This window comes from Panicum virgatum, chromosome 8N (assembly GCF_016808335.1).
Source record: "Panicum virgatum strain AP13 chromosome 8N, P.virgatum_v5, whole genome shotgun sequence".
Taxonomy (NCBI): Eukaryota; Viridiplantae; Streptophyta; class Magnoliopsida; order Poales; family Poaceae; genus Panicum; species Panicum virgatum.
This window is the reverse complement of record NC_053152.1, coordinates 23,259,770-23,277,606: the sequence shown is the minus strand read 5'-3', so window position 1 is coordinate 23,277,606 and position 17,837 is coordinate 23,259,770. Positions and strand designations below refer to the sequence as shown.

The window sequence follows — 17,837 nt, the reverse complement described above, 5'->3', positions numbered from 1 at the left end:
GGAGCGCTACAAGCAATTCGAGGCCTAGCTCAAAAAGGAGCAAGAAGAGGCAACGAGGAGATTGCTTGCATGCTACCAGAGGACTCGGCAAGGCGTAATCGAGAAGGAAGAATTCATCATGCTGACGTCCCCATCTACAGCATCTTCGCATGACCTCGCTGGTGAGGATCGTTTGCGATCCGCGCATGCTAGCGCTTTTGTGTGTTGACAGATTTGCGTGTTTTCATCTTATTCCGCTCTTGCTCATCTGAATTGATAGAATCTCCAAAAATAGCTATGGAATTAGGTTAGTGATACAAATATGCGAGTAAGGTGTATAATTTTCCTTTATTATTAAGTATAGTTAACCATTATATTTCGCACTTAACAACCGTCAACAATGTGGAAGAGGATGGTGGCTGATTGAACTCACCCCTTGGGGTAGAGAGGCTGTGAAAAGATGGCTTTTCCATGGGTAGCGGGGGGTAAAGGTAGAAAGAAAACCAAAGATATGAGAACGACTAGGTAAGAATAAAGATACAGCTACCATACCCCAGCAACGGAGCCAGAAAGCTTGTTGGGTATTTCAGTGTCAAGAATAAATCCACAAGCTCACGATACCATTGTAGCTTTCATCTCGAGAGTATTCCAAGGGTTATCAAATCTAAGGGAATGTGTGTGCACTAACTTCTATTCTAGTCGGTCCAAGGACAGACCAAGATAGGTGGCAAAGGTAGAGAGGATTCCTAAGATAGAACTATAGCTGAGTCAAAGGTTGATCTCTCAGGCACAATACTTGCGTCGGGCACCCGCTTATACCTGGTCTGTCAGATGAGTCTAGCCAACAGCTCTATGCTATATCTGAACCTAGAGGATTACAATGGACCAATAGGGCAGTCACCACCTAGGCCTACATCTAACAAACCGTGGGATATAAGGCAAACGAAGAATAACCCCTAGCCTAGACACCATGTCTACGCTATTGATTACAACTACTATCTAATTACGTATGACATCCTGTAGAAAACTACAACACTCCGTATAAATACAGAGCGACGAACCCACGAGTAAGAGAACTGATCTCGCTCAACTACTAATACTAGTAGCATCTACTATTTCAAGTAAAATACTAGAGATAGGAACCATGAATACTTACTGAAACCAGAAGAATTGATAAAGACACGCCTACACTGTCCAAATATTTTGCCCAATCTTTCACGGCACAAGATAAATTATATGACAGCCTCTCTGACTTTTTAACTCCAAATAATACTTAACTCCACAAGTACTGAACGTAGGAGAATATTCTATCAGTAATTAGATAGACCAATAGAATATGTCCTCCCAATAAAATCCCAGTAGTTACTTATCCCAATAAGCAGAATAATATGTAGATATAGCAATAAAAGCCACAATTGCCACAACACTCTGGAAGTCTCACGCCAGATCAGATATAGCTAGAAATAATTTATTCGGCCAGACACAAAGCAGCAGCAATAACTTGAATAGATGAGTCACAAGTCTCACGCAATGACTTCCAAGCAATCAGACGTCCAAGCAAGATAGAGTAGATGCAATTAAGAAAATAGGAATTAGTCTTACAAGAATGCAGACCACAAACCCTAGATAGTTCTTCCACCCGCGGCCACGAAGAACCACGATCAGAAGATGGGGATCCACTAAAGAATCTGGAGCAGCGCACCCAGGAAACAATCCTGATCACACTCCCAATCACGATCCAGAAGAATCGGCAAGGTAGATGAGATCGGACGGCGTCTCGCTGTTCGTAGGACAAACCCTAGACGAGAGACACAAATAAAATCCAATCTGATCTGTACAGGAGCGACGGCCCAGGGTTAAAGGCACGCAGGCCCCCTTTCGACTCCAGGTCGGACTTGGATTTAGACTACGCACACCACCGAACCAGACTTTGCACCAAGTCTGACTTAGCTTACATGTACATGACGCTGGAATAAACCTGGACAAAAATTAGTGCACGCAGGCACACATACCTGAATAATAATATAATATTGCGGCAACATTGCTAATGACCATGCTAATAATCAATTGTCAAATAAAGTTGACGCATTCTGATTTGGCTGCCTTTTATCTCCACGTGCATGGTTTCTCTGGATCAGTAAAAATATCCGGCCAGCGGCCACTGTATTTCTTGCTTCTTTTCTCCCTTGTGCAAATTATTCCCTTGAAAAATAAGCTTGTCTCTAAAGTTGCAGTATTAGCTAGAACCCCCTCTTTCATCATAATAGTTTTATTTTAATCAAATATAAATGACCCAAGCTGAATAATTTGAGGAGCTATGTGCTCATCATCCTCTCCCCCTTGAAACAAAGCCGTCCTCGGCTTTGGCATGATCTCAACTGGCTTCTTCATCCTTGTAGATATTATATTTTCATCTTTCTTGCTGTGGTGTCCCACAAAATTAGAAAGAGAGCCAAACTGTATAGGGGATTTACTAGCATCACATGATTCACCCAAACAATGAATAATAATAGAAGAATTCCCTTTTATGGTTTTATCATGTTCTGATGGCTCATTCAGTTGAGCACTGATGTCGGGGATCTTCTTTGCAGCAAGAGTGCCTCTTGTCATCACCACATTGTTCCCAAAAATATTATTAGAGATAGAACCAAATTGGATTGATGATTTAATTGGCTCCTCGCAGCGAATCAAGGACTCACTAGCAGCAGCAAGAATGTACTAGCATCCGTAAAGGTACAAGCTGGGAGCGGAGTGCTGACACCCCAGCACGTCTCCCGAACTACTCCCTCACTCTCATAGAGGTACAAATTGGAGAAGACCGCCGAAGATCGGCGCCCCTCCTGAGTACCTCTACCCCTCTCCCTACTCTAAGCACAAGATACAAAAACAATTTGTAGGAACGCCCCAAATATTTTAGGGGCGGTTCAAAATTTGATGCGTTGCTACTAGTGGAGCGAAGTTACTGTAGCAATCGACCTATCCCTGGAAATGCATTTCTAGGGGCGGGTCACCCCCCAGCCTCTAAAAATGGTTCTATTTTTAGGGGCGGGTGAGGGGGTGACCCACCCCTAAAAATACGATTTGTGGGGACGGGTCACCCCCTCAGCCGTCTCTACAAATGATTTTCAATTTATTTCCTGAAATTATTTACTTCAAATAAAATAGCATCACAGACGGCACAGCAGACGATCCAGCAAAAGGAGGCGGACTATTCACGGATCTGGACGTCTGAACTTGACTGTAGAAGGTTCGGACGGCCGTATTTCATTGTAGAAGGTTTGGATGTCTGAACATGCAGACGGTCCACCTAGGTGGGGCAGACGCTCCGCGGGCCACTACAAATAATTTTTAAATATATTTCAGAAATCCATTTAATTAAAAAAAATAACAAAACATATAAAAAAGTGAAATTTGTATCGTAGGCGTATTTTGATCTATAGAACAATAAAAAATATCAAAAGCATATTTCAATGTGTATAATGATTATGAGTGTGAAAAGCACAAAATAAGTCTTGAATTGTGTGAGAGAGTAGAGTGAGTGAGTTATACATTATGGCTTTATACTCTTAGTTATTACATATGCTGAAATATATATTTGATATTTTTTAAAATTTCTACATATCACAGTAGGCATATGGTAAAAATTTCACCTTTTTTGTATATGTTTTGCTATATGCTTTTATTTAAACAAAAATTCAGAATAAAAAAACATTTTTAGAAGCTGGTGCGGGGGTAACCCGCCCCTAAAAATATCATTTGTAGGGGTGGGTCACCCCCTCACCCACTCATAAAAATGGTTTTCAAATTTATTTCAGAAATTAGCAAAACACATAAAAGTAAAAGTTTTACCATAAGCCTATAGTGATATATAGAAATAGAAAAAATATTAAAAGCACATTTCATAGTATAAAGTGATTATGAGTGTGGAAACCACAAAGTTAGCCTTGAGTTTTATAATACAGTAGAGTGAGTGAGTTACACATTATGATTTCACACTCTTATCCATTATATTTGATGAAATCTGATTTTGATATTTTTTCTTAAATTCTACATGTCACAATAGGCATATGACAAAAATTTTACTTTTTTCAATATATTCTGCTATATATTATCATTTAAACAAATCTCAAAATAAAAATATAATCATTTGTAGGGGCGGGTGGGGACCTCTAAAAAATAATATAGGCGACCAATATGTGGTGTGCACATGGTGGTTGAATCCGTATGCTTGACAAACACGCGATGCTATTAGCTGGACAAGGATCGCCGGCCCACCGCACCATCTCTTCCCCGCCTCTCTTTGTCTATCTCGTCCCCGCTCTCTGTCTACCTTATCTTTTTTCCCTTCGCCTCACCTTCACACTGCCTTATCTCTTCCTCATCTCTCTTTCTCTCTCTCTCTCTCTCTCACGTTGGGAGCGGCGGCGGTGGCTCGACGTGGGAGCAATAGCAGTGCGTGGCCGTGCGCATGGTGGGGCGGGACCACATGCCCGGCGGCGCGCGGGGCCGTAGAGTAATGGTGGCGTGGGAGCGAGGTTCGACGGCGGTGCAGAAGCAGCCCTTGGCGACAGTGGCTCGATGGTGATGCACGGAGCGGCGGTGTCCGTAGCGGTGACGCGCATTGGTTGCAGCGGCCGGTGGCCGCGGGGCTCCACAGTGGCACGAGCCCGCGCCACGGCGGCACGCAGAGTAGCTGCCCGTCGCCACGGGGCCTGACGATGGTGCGTGCCCGTAGCAGTGGCTTATGGAGCAGGGATGACGCGTGGAGCAACGACATTGCACGGAGCAGTGGCCACAGGCACTCGATGGCGTGTAACAACGGCGGCCCAGAGCAGCGGCAGCGGCGCGAGGCTGTGGCTGCATGGGGCAAACAACCTGCAGCTGATCTGCTCTGTTGGGGGCTTCCGGTGGAGGCTGCAGCGTGGAGCCACGGTGCCGATGGGTGGATCGCGTGGCGGCGTGGCCGGGATTTTCTTTTTCAATTTTTTACTCGATCTGAAGGAGCGGGTGGTGGCGTGACCCGCCCCTAAAAATCTGCTCCTAGGGATGGCTTGTGTGCCCATCTGTCCCTACAAATTGATTTCTAGGGACTGGTTAGGGCATGACCCAGCCCTATAAATGGATTTCCAGGGACGGTTGAGGGCATAACCCGCCCCTACAAATAGATCTTTAGGGTGGATTTGTTATGTGTGCATGCAAATGTTATTTATAGCTGCGAAAAATAGCAACGAGCCTCCATTTCTAAAAATCTCATTTTGATCACCGCTACAAATGCTTTGCATTGTGTAGTAGTGTTGCCTTCACTGTGATGAAAGCCATTCCTCACCGCAGCTACGATTTCCACTAGTGGGATAAGCATGCTGCATGCTGGTTTCATCTTATAGCATAACACTTTACAGAACACACTGAGTAAGAATATTTCTCCGATCCACAAGTAAAGTTGAATCTGTCGTTTTTGTGTAACGATTAATTTGATACACGTTCAACACGTACCACAACTTACATGTATCACAGAAATGGGTATCTCAAACCATGTCCATTTTCCCAATAATTGAACATTATTGCCACAGCTACACTTTTTGTGATTGAGAATGCTAGGGCAAGTCTGGGTTACATTACATCGGAGCTACAATCTGTAGTGAACTTATGACAGTTCTTATGATTGTTGTGAGCATGCATTGTCGTTGCAATGCTCACCCACTACGTACAAACACACAACATATATTCTTCATTTAGCAAGGAAGTACTTATACCGCCCCAGTTGCTATTATGCTTCTCTGCGTTCAGAGAAGCAAGCACACAGCTAATTTAGATTTATTTGACACAACTTTGGATATCACCTTATGTACCTTCTTCCACCACATCCGTTCTCTCTCTGGCAGTTGAAGTAAACTGCAGCGACAGGGGAGCCGAGGTTGTAGATAGCTGCAAAGTCCCTGGTGTTGAAGTTTGATCGCCACCCTGGCGCATAGGTGGTCTGCCTGACTGACTGCCTGAACAGGATGAACACAAAGCGATGGATTCCGGCAGTAGGACGTGGGCTCTCATAGGGAACTATTTCGTTGCCTAGTACATACAATATGAACTTTGTTAGATGGAAATATTTACATAGTTAGCAGCGTATGCTTCCGATCTTTTAATAATGTGGAGTTTTATTTTGCCACGACATGCAACCAGAAACATGCAATCGGGTTTACATTTTTTCAGTAATAAAAATGGTTAGTTTTATTATGCAGTCATTTTTTAATGATATATATGTAGATCGAAATGTATACAAGTAAAAAGTTCTTTAGCAAAAATGAATGTGGATCGGAGAAGATATACTGATAAATTTATTAATAATGCTTGCGAACTACAAATCTAGTGAGCATCTAATGTGCGCCAATAAAATGGTTTCCGAGCTTTTACTTATACTCTCAAGTATAAGTCCAATCAAGAGTTAATTATATTCCCTTTTTCATGGTACAGTAAATGATTATATTTAATTTGGCTGGTAATGAAAACCTGAAAGGCACTTTATATTTGCTGTTGCCGAAAATGAAATAATTAACTGGAGCATAAATCACAGGCTACATTCAGGCAATGCAACCAGTGAGAGTCCAATCACTTACCAAAGCTGGCATCAGTTGTCTCTGGAATGTCTGTCACCAACCTATGCCGGACATTGAGAACTACCCATCAGTACGACATCAAGGTGATAATATTATACTCATGTAATCAACAACAAGAGCAGCATGCCACGCATGGCATGCATATAAAGTGAACAAGGGGAAAGGGTCAGTGGACTACACTGGGCCGCATGGACAAAAGCTACAAAGAACTTACCAGTGAAGGTTCTCTCTTTTAGTAGGGTTACTCGGGCTTGGTGCATCTGGGTCCACCATGACCTTGCAAAATGTTAAATCAGACATATATACACATAATTAGGTCATCTTAATCAATCCAGATCCTAAGGAATCAGGTCTCCGACTGACATATTCTCATTTGATGCATTAATGCATTGTATTTGCATTGTTAGCTGAGTATATATATATACACACACACACACACACACACACACATATATATATATATATATATATATATATATATATATATATATATATATATATACATACACACACACAAAACACTGAAGAAGAAAATTGAGACCATTTATTATTAGAAATAAGGCTTAATAATACACATTATATGTACCAAAATTTGACCTTATCGAAACTATGATAGGTCAGTTAGTCTTGTCAGCTTAAAGGCACACTTAAAAGCTTGAGAGTCCACGATAACACATATTCTTTGCTTTTTTATCTATTATTATTAGGGATGCAAAAGATACTTCAGGAGACATGCTGAGCTAGGTCAACTAGAAGTATAGACTAGCCATGATATGAAAGTTTAGCCATTTAGATCACTCCAAATTCAAGTCACATGAGAAGAGAAACCAACAATCATCAAATTAATATGGCAAGCATAATAACGCACTTACAAGTGTGTAAAGGGTCCTCATGTCACGTCCACTGATATGGACCCTTGGTTCACTCATCACTTGAGATGGTTTAAGCTCAGATCCATTTGTCATTTCCTTATTGTTGTAGAAGACCCTCAGTGATGCTGTTGTGATGAAGGGATCCACGATATCCCCCACAACATGGCCAACGACCAATGGGTCCCTAGACATATTGAACATGGCGTGATCTGGGAGAACAGAATACTAGTGCTTGTTGAGCTAGGATATGAGAACTCAAATGTGGTTTACACTGAGAGATGATGGAAGTGAGGAAGCCTATTTATAGAGAGATGCTGATCAAGACGCCCTCATCACTAGCAAGAGACCGAACTAAAGTGTCACTCTATTTCTCCAGAGGTTCTGGAATCTGCTTTAGGGCATAATAACTGATTTGGGTGGCTCTGGCAAGAAGTTAAGAGGCTCCTTCTCCATCCTTTAGGGCTAGTGGGTGCACAGACCAATTTACTCTCGTCTAGTACACTGGTGAATAAAATCTTGAGGCTGCTGTGTCGCTTATTCTCGAAATCTGGACCCATTTTACGCACATAACATATAACTAATGCACAAAGGTTTGTTACTTTTGACCTAGGTCCCATCAAGCACGATGTGAATGTGCTAACTGAGCTAGGCAAGGAGAGAGGGTGGAGTTCTTGTCTCATGGGACAAGTAAGACACAAGGTGTGGCAGCCTCCCTTTATGCACCTTATTGCTTTTTACGTTTAATTCGTTGTGACATCAAGGAGACTCCAATTCACAACATGACATTCTCTTTTTCTCACACTTTTCTCTAATAATGGGTCATGGCATTGGATTCTGCACTCCATGCATATAAAGCAGCGCTGCAGAAAACAAGAACATTGGTATAGTTGAAAGGATGAGGATGTCCATTGAAGGAGGACATAGAGCTGGAATAACCGTTGAGAGGACCTAAAGCATGTTTACGCATGGTCTCTTCTGTCTCAATAATTCAGACATATGGGGACCGAGCCTTAGCTCGGTTGGTGCGCTCTCCAGGTGCGGAGGCCACCAGTCGCGGGTTCGAGCGCTGCTCGTCCCGGATTTGCCACCGGGAACAGTAGGTTCCCTATTAAATTCTGTTGTCTCTCACGCGTGGAGCCACAAAAGGATTGCGAGGCACCCGTCGCCTACGGAATCTTGGATGGACCCGGTGATCTCACGAAGGACGTGATTTGGTCTGAGTGTAGTTGTAGGTTTGTTTGTGTACGTGTGGTGTGAGTGTGGTGTGCGATGTCTCCATAAGTTTCTCCCATACATGTACAACTTATATTCTTCATTACGTCGAAATAGTGATATAAGGGAAGATTGGACATTTGGTCAAAGTCTCCAAGATATATGCATCTTCTAGACCATGTGGACAGTTACGCCCCTGCTGATTTAAAAGATTATTACAGAAGGAAGTAGCAAGCCTTGTTGATGCAAAGCCAGCTAAGTTGAGCTATATGCCCGCGCGTGTGTAAGCTTTGCTTGTTTCATTCTTTCTGGCTATTCTTCTTACTGTGTCTGTTCCGGTAGAGCATTATTGTTAGCATGCAAGTTGAGCTAATGTTCATGCTACCACATCCATGTTACATTGGAGATGTCGTCTTAATTGAGAAAGGTTCATATATACTATTGCCATCATCTTGATTTAATTTATCAGACAACAATGCACGCCAAACTGTTAAAGCAGCACAAGCATAGTACAGAACACACGGGATTCTTAACGTTATTACGGTTTTGATGTCCCTATCAAACATTTTAGTGTCAGGAAGCCTCCTGTTTCATTCTCTTCCCTTTTGACAAAACTACTGTTTCTGCAGTTCTCTTCTAGAATGACACGGTTAGATGAGGGTGCATGATGATCAGATAACCAGTATGCTAGGCTTCCTGTAAGTAGAAATGCAATCATTTGACCACGCCTATCATTATAGGGCAGATCAACTCGAATTTACCTTAATTGACAACACCTTGTAGTTGCTTTGTGCTATATATAGGCCTAACATGGCATCTTGATAATGTAGATCGCCTAATATTTATATATCGATCTGGCAGCTTTGTTATTGGTATAGGATCATGGTATGAATAACTTGTTGATATGCCATGAAAAATGTTGGCCACCTTTGGGCAATGGAGTGTGGCATTTGCATATATACGAAAGGGACTCGATAGTAGTTAAATTATCATCTTAGATGCCCCTCCCTTCATGAAACAAGGTGAATAAAAAGATGCTAGACATATTTCTACAGTATCATCGGAACAACTGTCCATTATTAAAAATATTTTAAAAATATCGTTTTTCTAAGGGTAGCATGCAGTTCTAGTCTGTGCAGTGTTGCTTTGCAAGTAGGTGACGATACATACCCTTCAAATTGTACAAATATAATGCGAGAATATCACCACTGTTTAAAGTTGAAACACGGCCAACAGAATTGACACGGCTGCCTATAGCTCGATACAAAGCATCGTTTCCTCTCTTTCATCATTGATCCGCATTTAGGTTTTGATTCTTGCGTGCTCCTTTCACATCGCCCAGCCTTTTTGAAAAACGTTCGTGCCTTTATTATTATTATTCTTACTCACACCTATCGTGGTGACATTATAAAACTAGGCTAACTAAGGGGCTGGTGATTCGGTTAATATGCATGGCTACAAGCCTATAACATATTAAATCATTCGCTCCAATATATTCCCAATGATTATTGCTAATCTTGCATACTTAATTTGTAAATCTGGGTATCCAAAGTTGAGAAAGCCTCTAAACAAGGGATGCCACGAGTAACTAGTCTCTCTCTCTCTCTCTCTCTCTCTCTCTATACATGGCAATCTGGCATGAAATGTAATTGATTTGCTGAGATGTATCATATAGCCAGCTAGCCGCCAGTGATTATATTAGGGGTGGTCCTGTGTCTGTTAAGCATGCACTAGCAGTTTTCATGTGCTTTAGAGCAGCTAATGAGTTCGGCTGCAATGATCTCACAAGGGAAGTATGCATGCGCCAATTAAAAAATGGTTTGGAACCATCTTTCGAGATCGATGTGAAAATATGGGTTTGGTTAAGTACAAAATTGCACGCCGATCACATCTATCAGCGCACAAAGATGTAGTGGTCCTCTCATAGCTGCCAAGTTTGTAATTCACATCAGCCGCATACGCAAGGCTTTCGCATCGAGATGTGAAACGATGAGTTTGCAACTACTTTCAGAGTCCAAACTTTCATTCAGATGATATATGATTGATTAGGGATCCATAAGTTTACATCATATTATTGCATTATATGATTATATATATATATATATACATATAATGCAACAAGGTGCATACTCTGTACCAAATGCACCCACCCTGCGTGCAGTTGCAACCGAGAGACTACATCGATTGCAACTAAAAGAATAGATCAATTGCAACTGGACAGAACTGGTTGCAACTGGGCACGAACTGGTTGCAATAGGACGCGAACTAGTTGCAACTCAGACCGACCTGGTTGCAACTAGACGCGAACCAGTTGCAAACAAAACACTATACACACACACACACACACACATATAAATATATATATATAATATTAAATTGTGCTTTTGCACTGCCTCCAAAAATTAAGAAGCAGTGTTTCTTGTGTTGCCACAGCAAGGATTGTGCATCTTCATCTATCACATCCAGCATCATTTCTGGATAGTAGAGCAGTCGCTGAGTCTTAGTATGGTTAAAAGGATGGTAACGTAAAATGGGCTTGTGTGGTACCATCATGGTAAAGTGATTTGCTCTAACAGGGCAACTCATGGTAAAGTTATTTACTCACACAAAGTTCAGAAAATAGGTCATTATCGAGCGTCAACAATGATACAAACTTAGAAGAGGAGTTGCACCCCTAGCAGCAAGACTTCCACAATTTAGTAGCAGTTATCAATTATTTCGGCAAAACTTTTGTCATTCTTTTACCAACCATGGATCAATACGAAAACAACACTTGGATCAATACGAAAATGACACGTGGATCACCCAGCAAAAGACACATGGGACAACCGACGACGGACACGTGGGAACATAGGAAAAGGACACGTGGGCAAACGTGAAAGTGACACGTGCCCTCATAACAAAATGACATGGACTTGCATCCTCTCGCCACATGGCTGTCCTCTTTACGACCCATGCTGCCCAACACGTCCCCTGCCAATGTGAACGAAACCACATGGAGTGCCACTATGTCCTGGCCACGTCACTTAACGGCGTTAACGGCATGCCACATCAGCTGCCAGAGTGGACGTAGACATGTGGATCCGAACGTCCTGTGACGTTTCTGTGATTTGTCACAGAATCAAAAAAATTCTGCGATGAAAGTTTTGTCACAGAAAAATCAGTTGGTTCTGCGATAAAATTTTTTCATCACAGAAAAAATCTGTTCTGTGACATTTGTGCCCATTTCATCATGGGAAATCAAACTTGATCCATTTTTGACGGGTTGAAATTCGTTATAGAACTTTTTTTATGATGAATTTGGCCTTCACAGTGATAAAATTCATTCGACACTGAAGCTACGATTTCCCCTAGTGAAACTCTTCAATAATTAGACTCATCGGCATGTTTTATCTAATTTACCACCCTAGCTGTTAGTGCTGTCTCGGTTAGGTCTGATCCGACTAATGGTGACGGTAAATTAGGTTTAATGAGTTAGATGCGTTTCTTTGCGATCGAGTTTGTTTTCAGCTCTAGTGTTGCATGAGAATTGGTTCTATAGCCGATGATCCTATTGTCATATCGGACAATATGGCTGATATCACTTTTTATGGAACTTTACCGAACACCAGCCGATAGGTTCCCTATTATTTATTGCCTAAATTTTTTTCCTTATCAATTGCATGTCAAATGGACTGACACTGGAGATAAGTAGAGCTCCTAGGCCTTAGTGTGTCGTGCTATGCAAGATTTGTCGCACCAAATTTTGCAGCAACAAGTTGATATGGTCCAGCTCTATGGTTCATATGAGGATCAGACGTACGCCAGTTTGAGATTAAATCAGGATGGTCAAATCTTTGTTGGTGGACAAAAAATGTAAGTACTATTCTTAGTTTGTCAGACGCAAACCATGAACAAGCTAGGGTAACAAGGTAGCACCAATCATGATCTAACCTAGCAGATGCAGCCAATACAAATTTCGGAAACCAATCTTTAAAGACGATCATCAAAACATTGTAAGGACATCAAGAGCATGACCAAAATAGCAACCTGATGCTCTCTCTCTCTCTCTCTCTCTCTCTCTCTCTCTGAGCGACAACTTGATACCTGAGCTAGAAAAAAAGGCCCTTGATTACTTATACAGGGTGGCAAACTTTTAACATGAACTAACTCTCCATATAGATTCCGTACCCAATAAAAGCCCCATCATGGCCTAATTCATCAAGTTCAATATCAACAGTCTGAAGCATGAGGACATACCCGAGCCATTCGTAGGGCATCTAAGTGCACATAATGATAGAAACGTACGCAATAGGAAAATCATTAACGTATGAACCTAAAATTCCTTCCATGGCAAGAAAACAAACAGCACACGTAGCTTGCTTCTTGGCTCTAAGCAAGCAATCTCTTAATCTGTTGGGATACACATGCGCGTGTGAACTAGAAAAATAAATTCTTCTCTTTAGCTGGACATTCGCGGAAGGAGGAATAAAACATTGTAGATCTTGTGCCGGCACCAAAAACAATGCAGATATCCTTGACTAGCAGTATTCTCTTGCACGCATGAATAATCTTTGATGGCGTATGGTCCAGGATTTGTTTAATTGTCTGACGCACGAACTGCTGAATCAAACGTGTTGCAGCTAGCTAAAGTGATGGCAAGATCTTTTCTTCGAACGGAAAATAAAACATCATGAAAACATGGAATAGCGCAATATGATTTAAGCTCTGTATGATTCGTATCAGAGCCTCAGAGGTTGTCTTAGATATGTCACTAGTTCGTGTTGTGAAGGAAACGCCACAAAAAGTTACTCTCTGTAAATGTTTGTAGTATAAAAGTTCTGTTAAAATTGAAGTACTAAATGTTCTTTGTTCACATCGGCTTGCAAAATATATAATCTGCTAATATAATGGTTAGTAAACTCAAATAATTAATGAATTCATAGCATGACTTGTAAGTAAAATTCCGAGATTTTAAAATTATGGCTCAGAGTAATATATAGTTGAGATAATCATAACAAAAAAGTTTTGTTTCGGCTTTTGCAGATCTTAGTCGCCGCCTATTTTGCAGATCTTCAATAGCTATCTAGAAGTAAAATATGTGGAGCATTTGGATAATATCCTGCTGAACTCAGCCAGCCCTCTTTTCCTCTTCCAATATCTGAAACAAATCTTGGAGACTCATGACGTGATTATGGAAAAAGATTTCAATAATTGTTGAATTATCAGTCATCTCAAACAACACCCTATCACTTTCGGTTTGAATTGACCGGCAGTGATAGTCTATCACCGTTGGTTCTCTTTGGAGCCAGCAGTGATAGTGGGCATCACCGCGGGTTTGTATTATGAATCGGCAGTGATTTATGCACTGCCCTATTTCATTACCTCTTCTTGTCTCTCACTCCTGTCCTTCTTAGCTCTTTTATTTTCTCCCTATCTTATCCCTTCCCGCCGCATCCTCCTCCTTCATGCCGACACCACCCTCACTCCCCTCCTCCCCGACACCTCCTTCCACATCCCTCCTCTCCTGCCGCCAGCGAGCTCTCCTCCCCCTGCCCCCTAACCTCCTACACCGTCCTCTACTGCAGCGTCCCCTCCTCCCCTGTATCCGCAGTCGCCTTCCCTATGTGGGCAAACCAACTCAGCTCGTGTGCCTCGGTACGGAGCAGGTCAAGTGGAGCAGCACGGGGAAAGTGGCTTGGCAGCGGAGGAGCCAAGCCAGGCTATTTTTCATCCTTTTTTTAAGAAAATGGCATCACTGCTGGTTCTAGACCCGGCGGTGATAGCTTCGGCCATCGCTGTCGATCTTAATCCAACGGGGCTTGAAATGGCAGTGATACCGTTTTTTACCCGGCGGTGATGACATGTATGCAGTAGTGAAGGAGTGCAGATTTGGTTGCCCTTCCCATCTCTCTACCATGTGCATATAATTAAAGATAAGAATGTATCCAGATACAGATAGATAGATCAGAGAGCTTATATTAGGATCCACGAGAGACTCATGATTGCTACAAGATGCGCGTGTACATCGAACTGGACCCAAGCAGTTCGCATATAGGTAATAACCTCTGATCAATCTTGGACGCCGTGTGCGGGTGGCCGTGTTTGGCTACAAGATCGTACGCACACACACGCCGTAAAGGGTGAAAGGGAGTCAGGAATCATATCCGCACGCTGCATGCTTTGCAAAAATAAAAAAATAAGCCGCATCCATCTTTTGCCCACTACTAGGACTCTCTCAACACTGTCTGCTTTGAAGAGTCAAAAGCCTCTCTCGATCTAAAAGTAAATGCTATAAATCGACTTGCGTCAAATAATGTCAAGTCTAAGTGACAACCCAAAGGGTTAAACTTTTTGACTGAGAGGAGGGCCAGAATCATCTAAGCATGTACACGCCCTCCATGGTAAGTTAACATCATATATATGCTTTTATAATTCTGGTTTGTTGACGCGCGCGTAAAGCCAATTGTCCTCCAGTGTAGTGTATTAATGTACTCTTGAGATGCTTAGCTTGTAGATCTTGGGGACTATGGCGCTAGCAGCACATGTTTAGGACCACTGCCCCATGTAGACACGCAAGTTAAGAATTTGTCACTTTACAAGCAACCGACTGAAAGCACCGGTGGGTTTTCACATGCATGGATGAAAAAAGTGCATTTAGCGGATTATTTTCTGAGATTCTGATACATAGATTAGTCAAAATATTATTCATATAGTGGCGAGTCAAAGATCTTGCAGCTGCGGATAGAGATATGTGAGATCGAGCTGATCTTCAGCTTAATTTGTCATGTGCATGGACCACTCATGAAAATGACGAGTAACATGCAGACCATAATCACAATCATATAGTGTCTACATTGCGTGTGCCAACTTTGGAAAACTGAGCTGCCATCTATAGTGCACTGGCATACAGATACCCATGCACACTACTACAGAAACTTTAACCGAGGCGGGCAAAATAGCTTAACCGAGGCGGGCGCAATTGCCTAAGACATAAGGTCACCGTTAATCGTGGCTTTACCGAGGGCATCCAACTGCCTAGGTTAATCATTTAACTGAGGCGGTCTTCTTAACATAACCACTCTGTTAATGAGTATTAATGGTGGCAGTCACCCAAGGTGGTCAGTTTTTATATGCACAATTAAAAAATCTTATTTTATTTTGAGTTTGAATTTGAAAACACATACACTACTAGAGAAATGAGCATTCGTCCGCAGCTATTAGTACCGGTTGTCTTTCACCCAGTACAAACATGCATATTTAGTACCGGTTCTACAGCACAATACCTACAGAGACCATTTAGTACCAGCTGGTGGTACTAGACACAGCCCCACCAAGACTGGAAGGTAACCTTTTAGTGCCGGCTGGTGGCTCCAGCCGGTGCTAAATGACACCCAAAATATTTAATACCAGGTAGAAGCTCCACCCGATATAAAAAGTATCCTATTAGTACCGGGTGGAGGCTCCACCTAGTACTAACATCATCGCGCAAAGTAATCTCGCAGAGGAGTGACCGACAGAGGTCTTTATCTCTTCATCGATCCCTTCTCCTTTTCCCCTTATCTCTTCTCTCTTTCCTCATCCATCTCTCCTCACTTGAGCAGATGCATGGCCCCTCTGGCAGTGCCATAGGTGCGCGGCGCCTAGCCACAGCGGTGGAGCGAGCGGGCTCGGCCAGGCGGCGGCGGCGGCTGAGCGCGTGGGCTGGGCCCGGCGTTGGAAGTGGTGGCGAAGCACGTGGGCTCGACCAGCGGCCACTGTGTGGCCACGCCAAGGCAGTGTGCAGGGGCGCTGGCTGCAATGCGTGCTCTGTTCTGAGAACCCAGAAGCAACGGCCGTGCAGGGATGGCAGGAGGGTGGCGGCTTGCACGCCGGTGAGGGCGGCCAGTGGCGTGGATGGCAAGGACGACTGGGCGGAGGTGCAGGTGCTCCGGCCCGCGGGTCCAACGAACGCGGCGCGGTCCAGCATCGAGTGGCCGGCAGCACGCAGGGCGACGCACGACGGGGCAGGACGCGAGGCCCGGCGGCGCATGGGCTCCGCCCTGCGCCCAAGGGGCGGCGACGCGTGGCTAGGGGGGCGGCGGCCAGCGCGGCTAGGGGCCGGCGGCACGTGGCGCCTGGCCACGGCAGCGGAGCGCGCGGGCTCGGCCAGGCGGTGGCGGAGCACGCAACTACTACGACGCCATCTGCTTATATATGTAGTTGAATTCTTTTCGTTTTCGGATATGTAGTTGAATGCTAAATCTTTTCATGTTGAATCTCTTCTGTTGTATAATTTTTCTTGTAATCCTGGGTCACCTGTTGTAATCTAAATGAAGCTTTTCTGGCTCCTCACCTCTTTTTTTCTACTCTCAGTTTTCTCCCCACCGTCATCTACTTAGTATATTTTTTCTTTGTTCTTGATTCTTGAAGAGCAGAGGAGAAAGATGAAACAAATGGTGGTTAAAAGAAAAACGAGAGGAGAGAGAAGGATGAGGAGTGGGAGAAGCAATTTAATTTTTTTGCGCCAAAATTTCTTTAGTACCGGCTGGTATTGGTGACCGGTACTAAATGTGCTATTTAGTACTGGCCAGACCAACCGGTACTAAATGTAAACGCTTTTAGTACCGATCAAGCAGTACCGGGCGGGTAACCGGTACTAACCGGGAGTTCCCGCCTGGTACTAATGCCCACTTTTCTTGCAGTGATACAAATCAAAAAACACGTGTACAAAGGATAAACACATATATTACATCCATTCATGCGTCTCCCTTATCGTTCCACAATCCATGCATGTCATACACTAAATTCAAATTACATTCATGCATGTTCACATAGCTAGTTCACAAAATCACATCACATGTTCACAATTTCACAAGCATCTACTCGAGGAGGTCCGCCAACTTGTAGTCATTCATGTCGAGATCGGCTCTCCAGTTGCGTAGCTTCATGAACTTCTCCTCCATCGCTAACTCGCTCTCGACATAGAAGAACTTTCCCCCGAAATGACAACATTCATCTGTGACAAACTTACAAATGTCGGCTACTATTTGAGTGATGCTTCTACTATCCATACTTATTTTTTTGTCTCCATTCATGAGATTTTTAGCTGACGCCAGCTGTAGATTTTTAGCTGACGCCAGCTGTGGCTGTAATGTCTGCAAGACTTGAGGTACTCACAAGCATAGTATCCACACTAGACTGA

At 43.1% G+C, this 17,837-nt stretch overlaps 1 protein-coding gene across 1 annotated transcript; it reads right to left on the bottom strand.

Annotated features, from left to right (window-relative positions):
- Nucleotides 1-5,498: 5,498 nt before the first annotated feature.
- Nucleotides 5,499-7,790, bottom strand: LOC120685877 (protein FLOWERING LOCUS T-like). Its single transcript, XM_039967996.1, has 4 exons — nucleotides 7,463-7,790; nucleotides 6,805-6,866; nucleotides 6,591-6,631; nucleotides 5,499-6,045 (listed from the first exon to the last, which is right to left on the bottom strand). Exons 1-4 carry the CDS (start codon nucleotides 7,661-7,663, stop codon nucleotides 5,816-5,818), a joined length of 534 nt encoding a protein of 177 aa, XP_039823930.1. The 5' UTR covers nucleotides 7,664-7,790; the 3' UTR covers nucleotides 5,499-5,815.
- Between the last annotated feature and the right edge of the window lie 10,047 nt (nucleotides 7,791-17,837).

What these genes read in the sequence shown, in the direction of transcription:
- LOC120685877 (XM_039967996.1), bottom strand. Translation starts at nt 7,663, where the DNA reads ATGTTCAATATGTCTAGGGACCCATTGGTCGTTGGCCATGTTGTGGGG. An exon ending in TGAGGACCCTTTACACACTT is followed by an intron (nt 6,867 to 7,462) that starts GTAAGTGCGTTA and finishes ACATTTTGCAAG; the next exon opens with GTCATGGTGGACCCAGATGC. An exon ending in GACAACTGATGCCAGCTTTG is followed by an intron (nt 6,046 to 6,590) that starts GTAAGTGATTGG and finishes TGTATGTACTAG; the next exon opens with GCAACGAAATAGTTCCCTAT.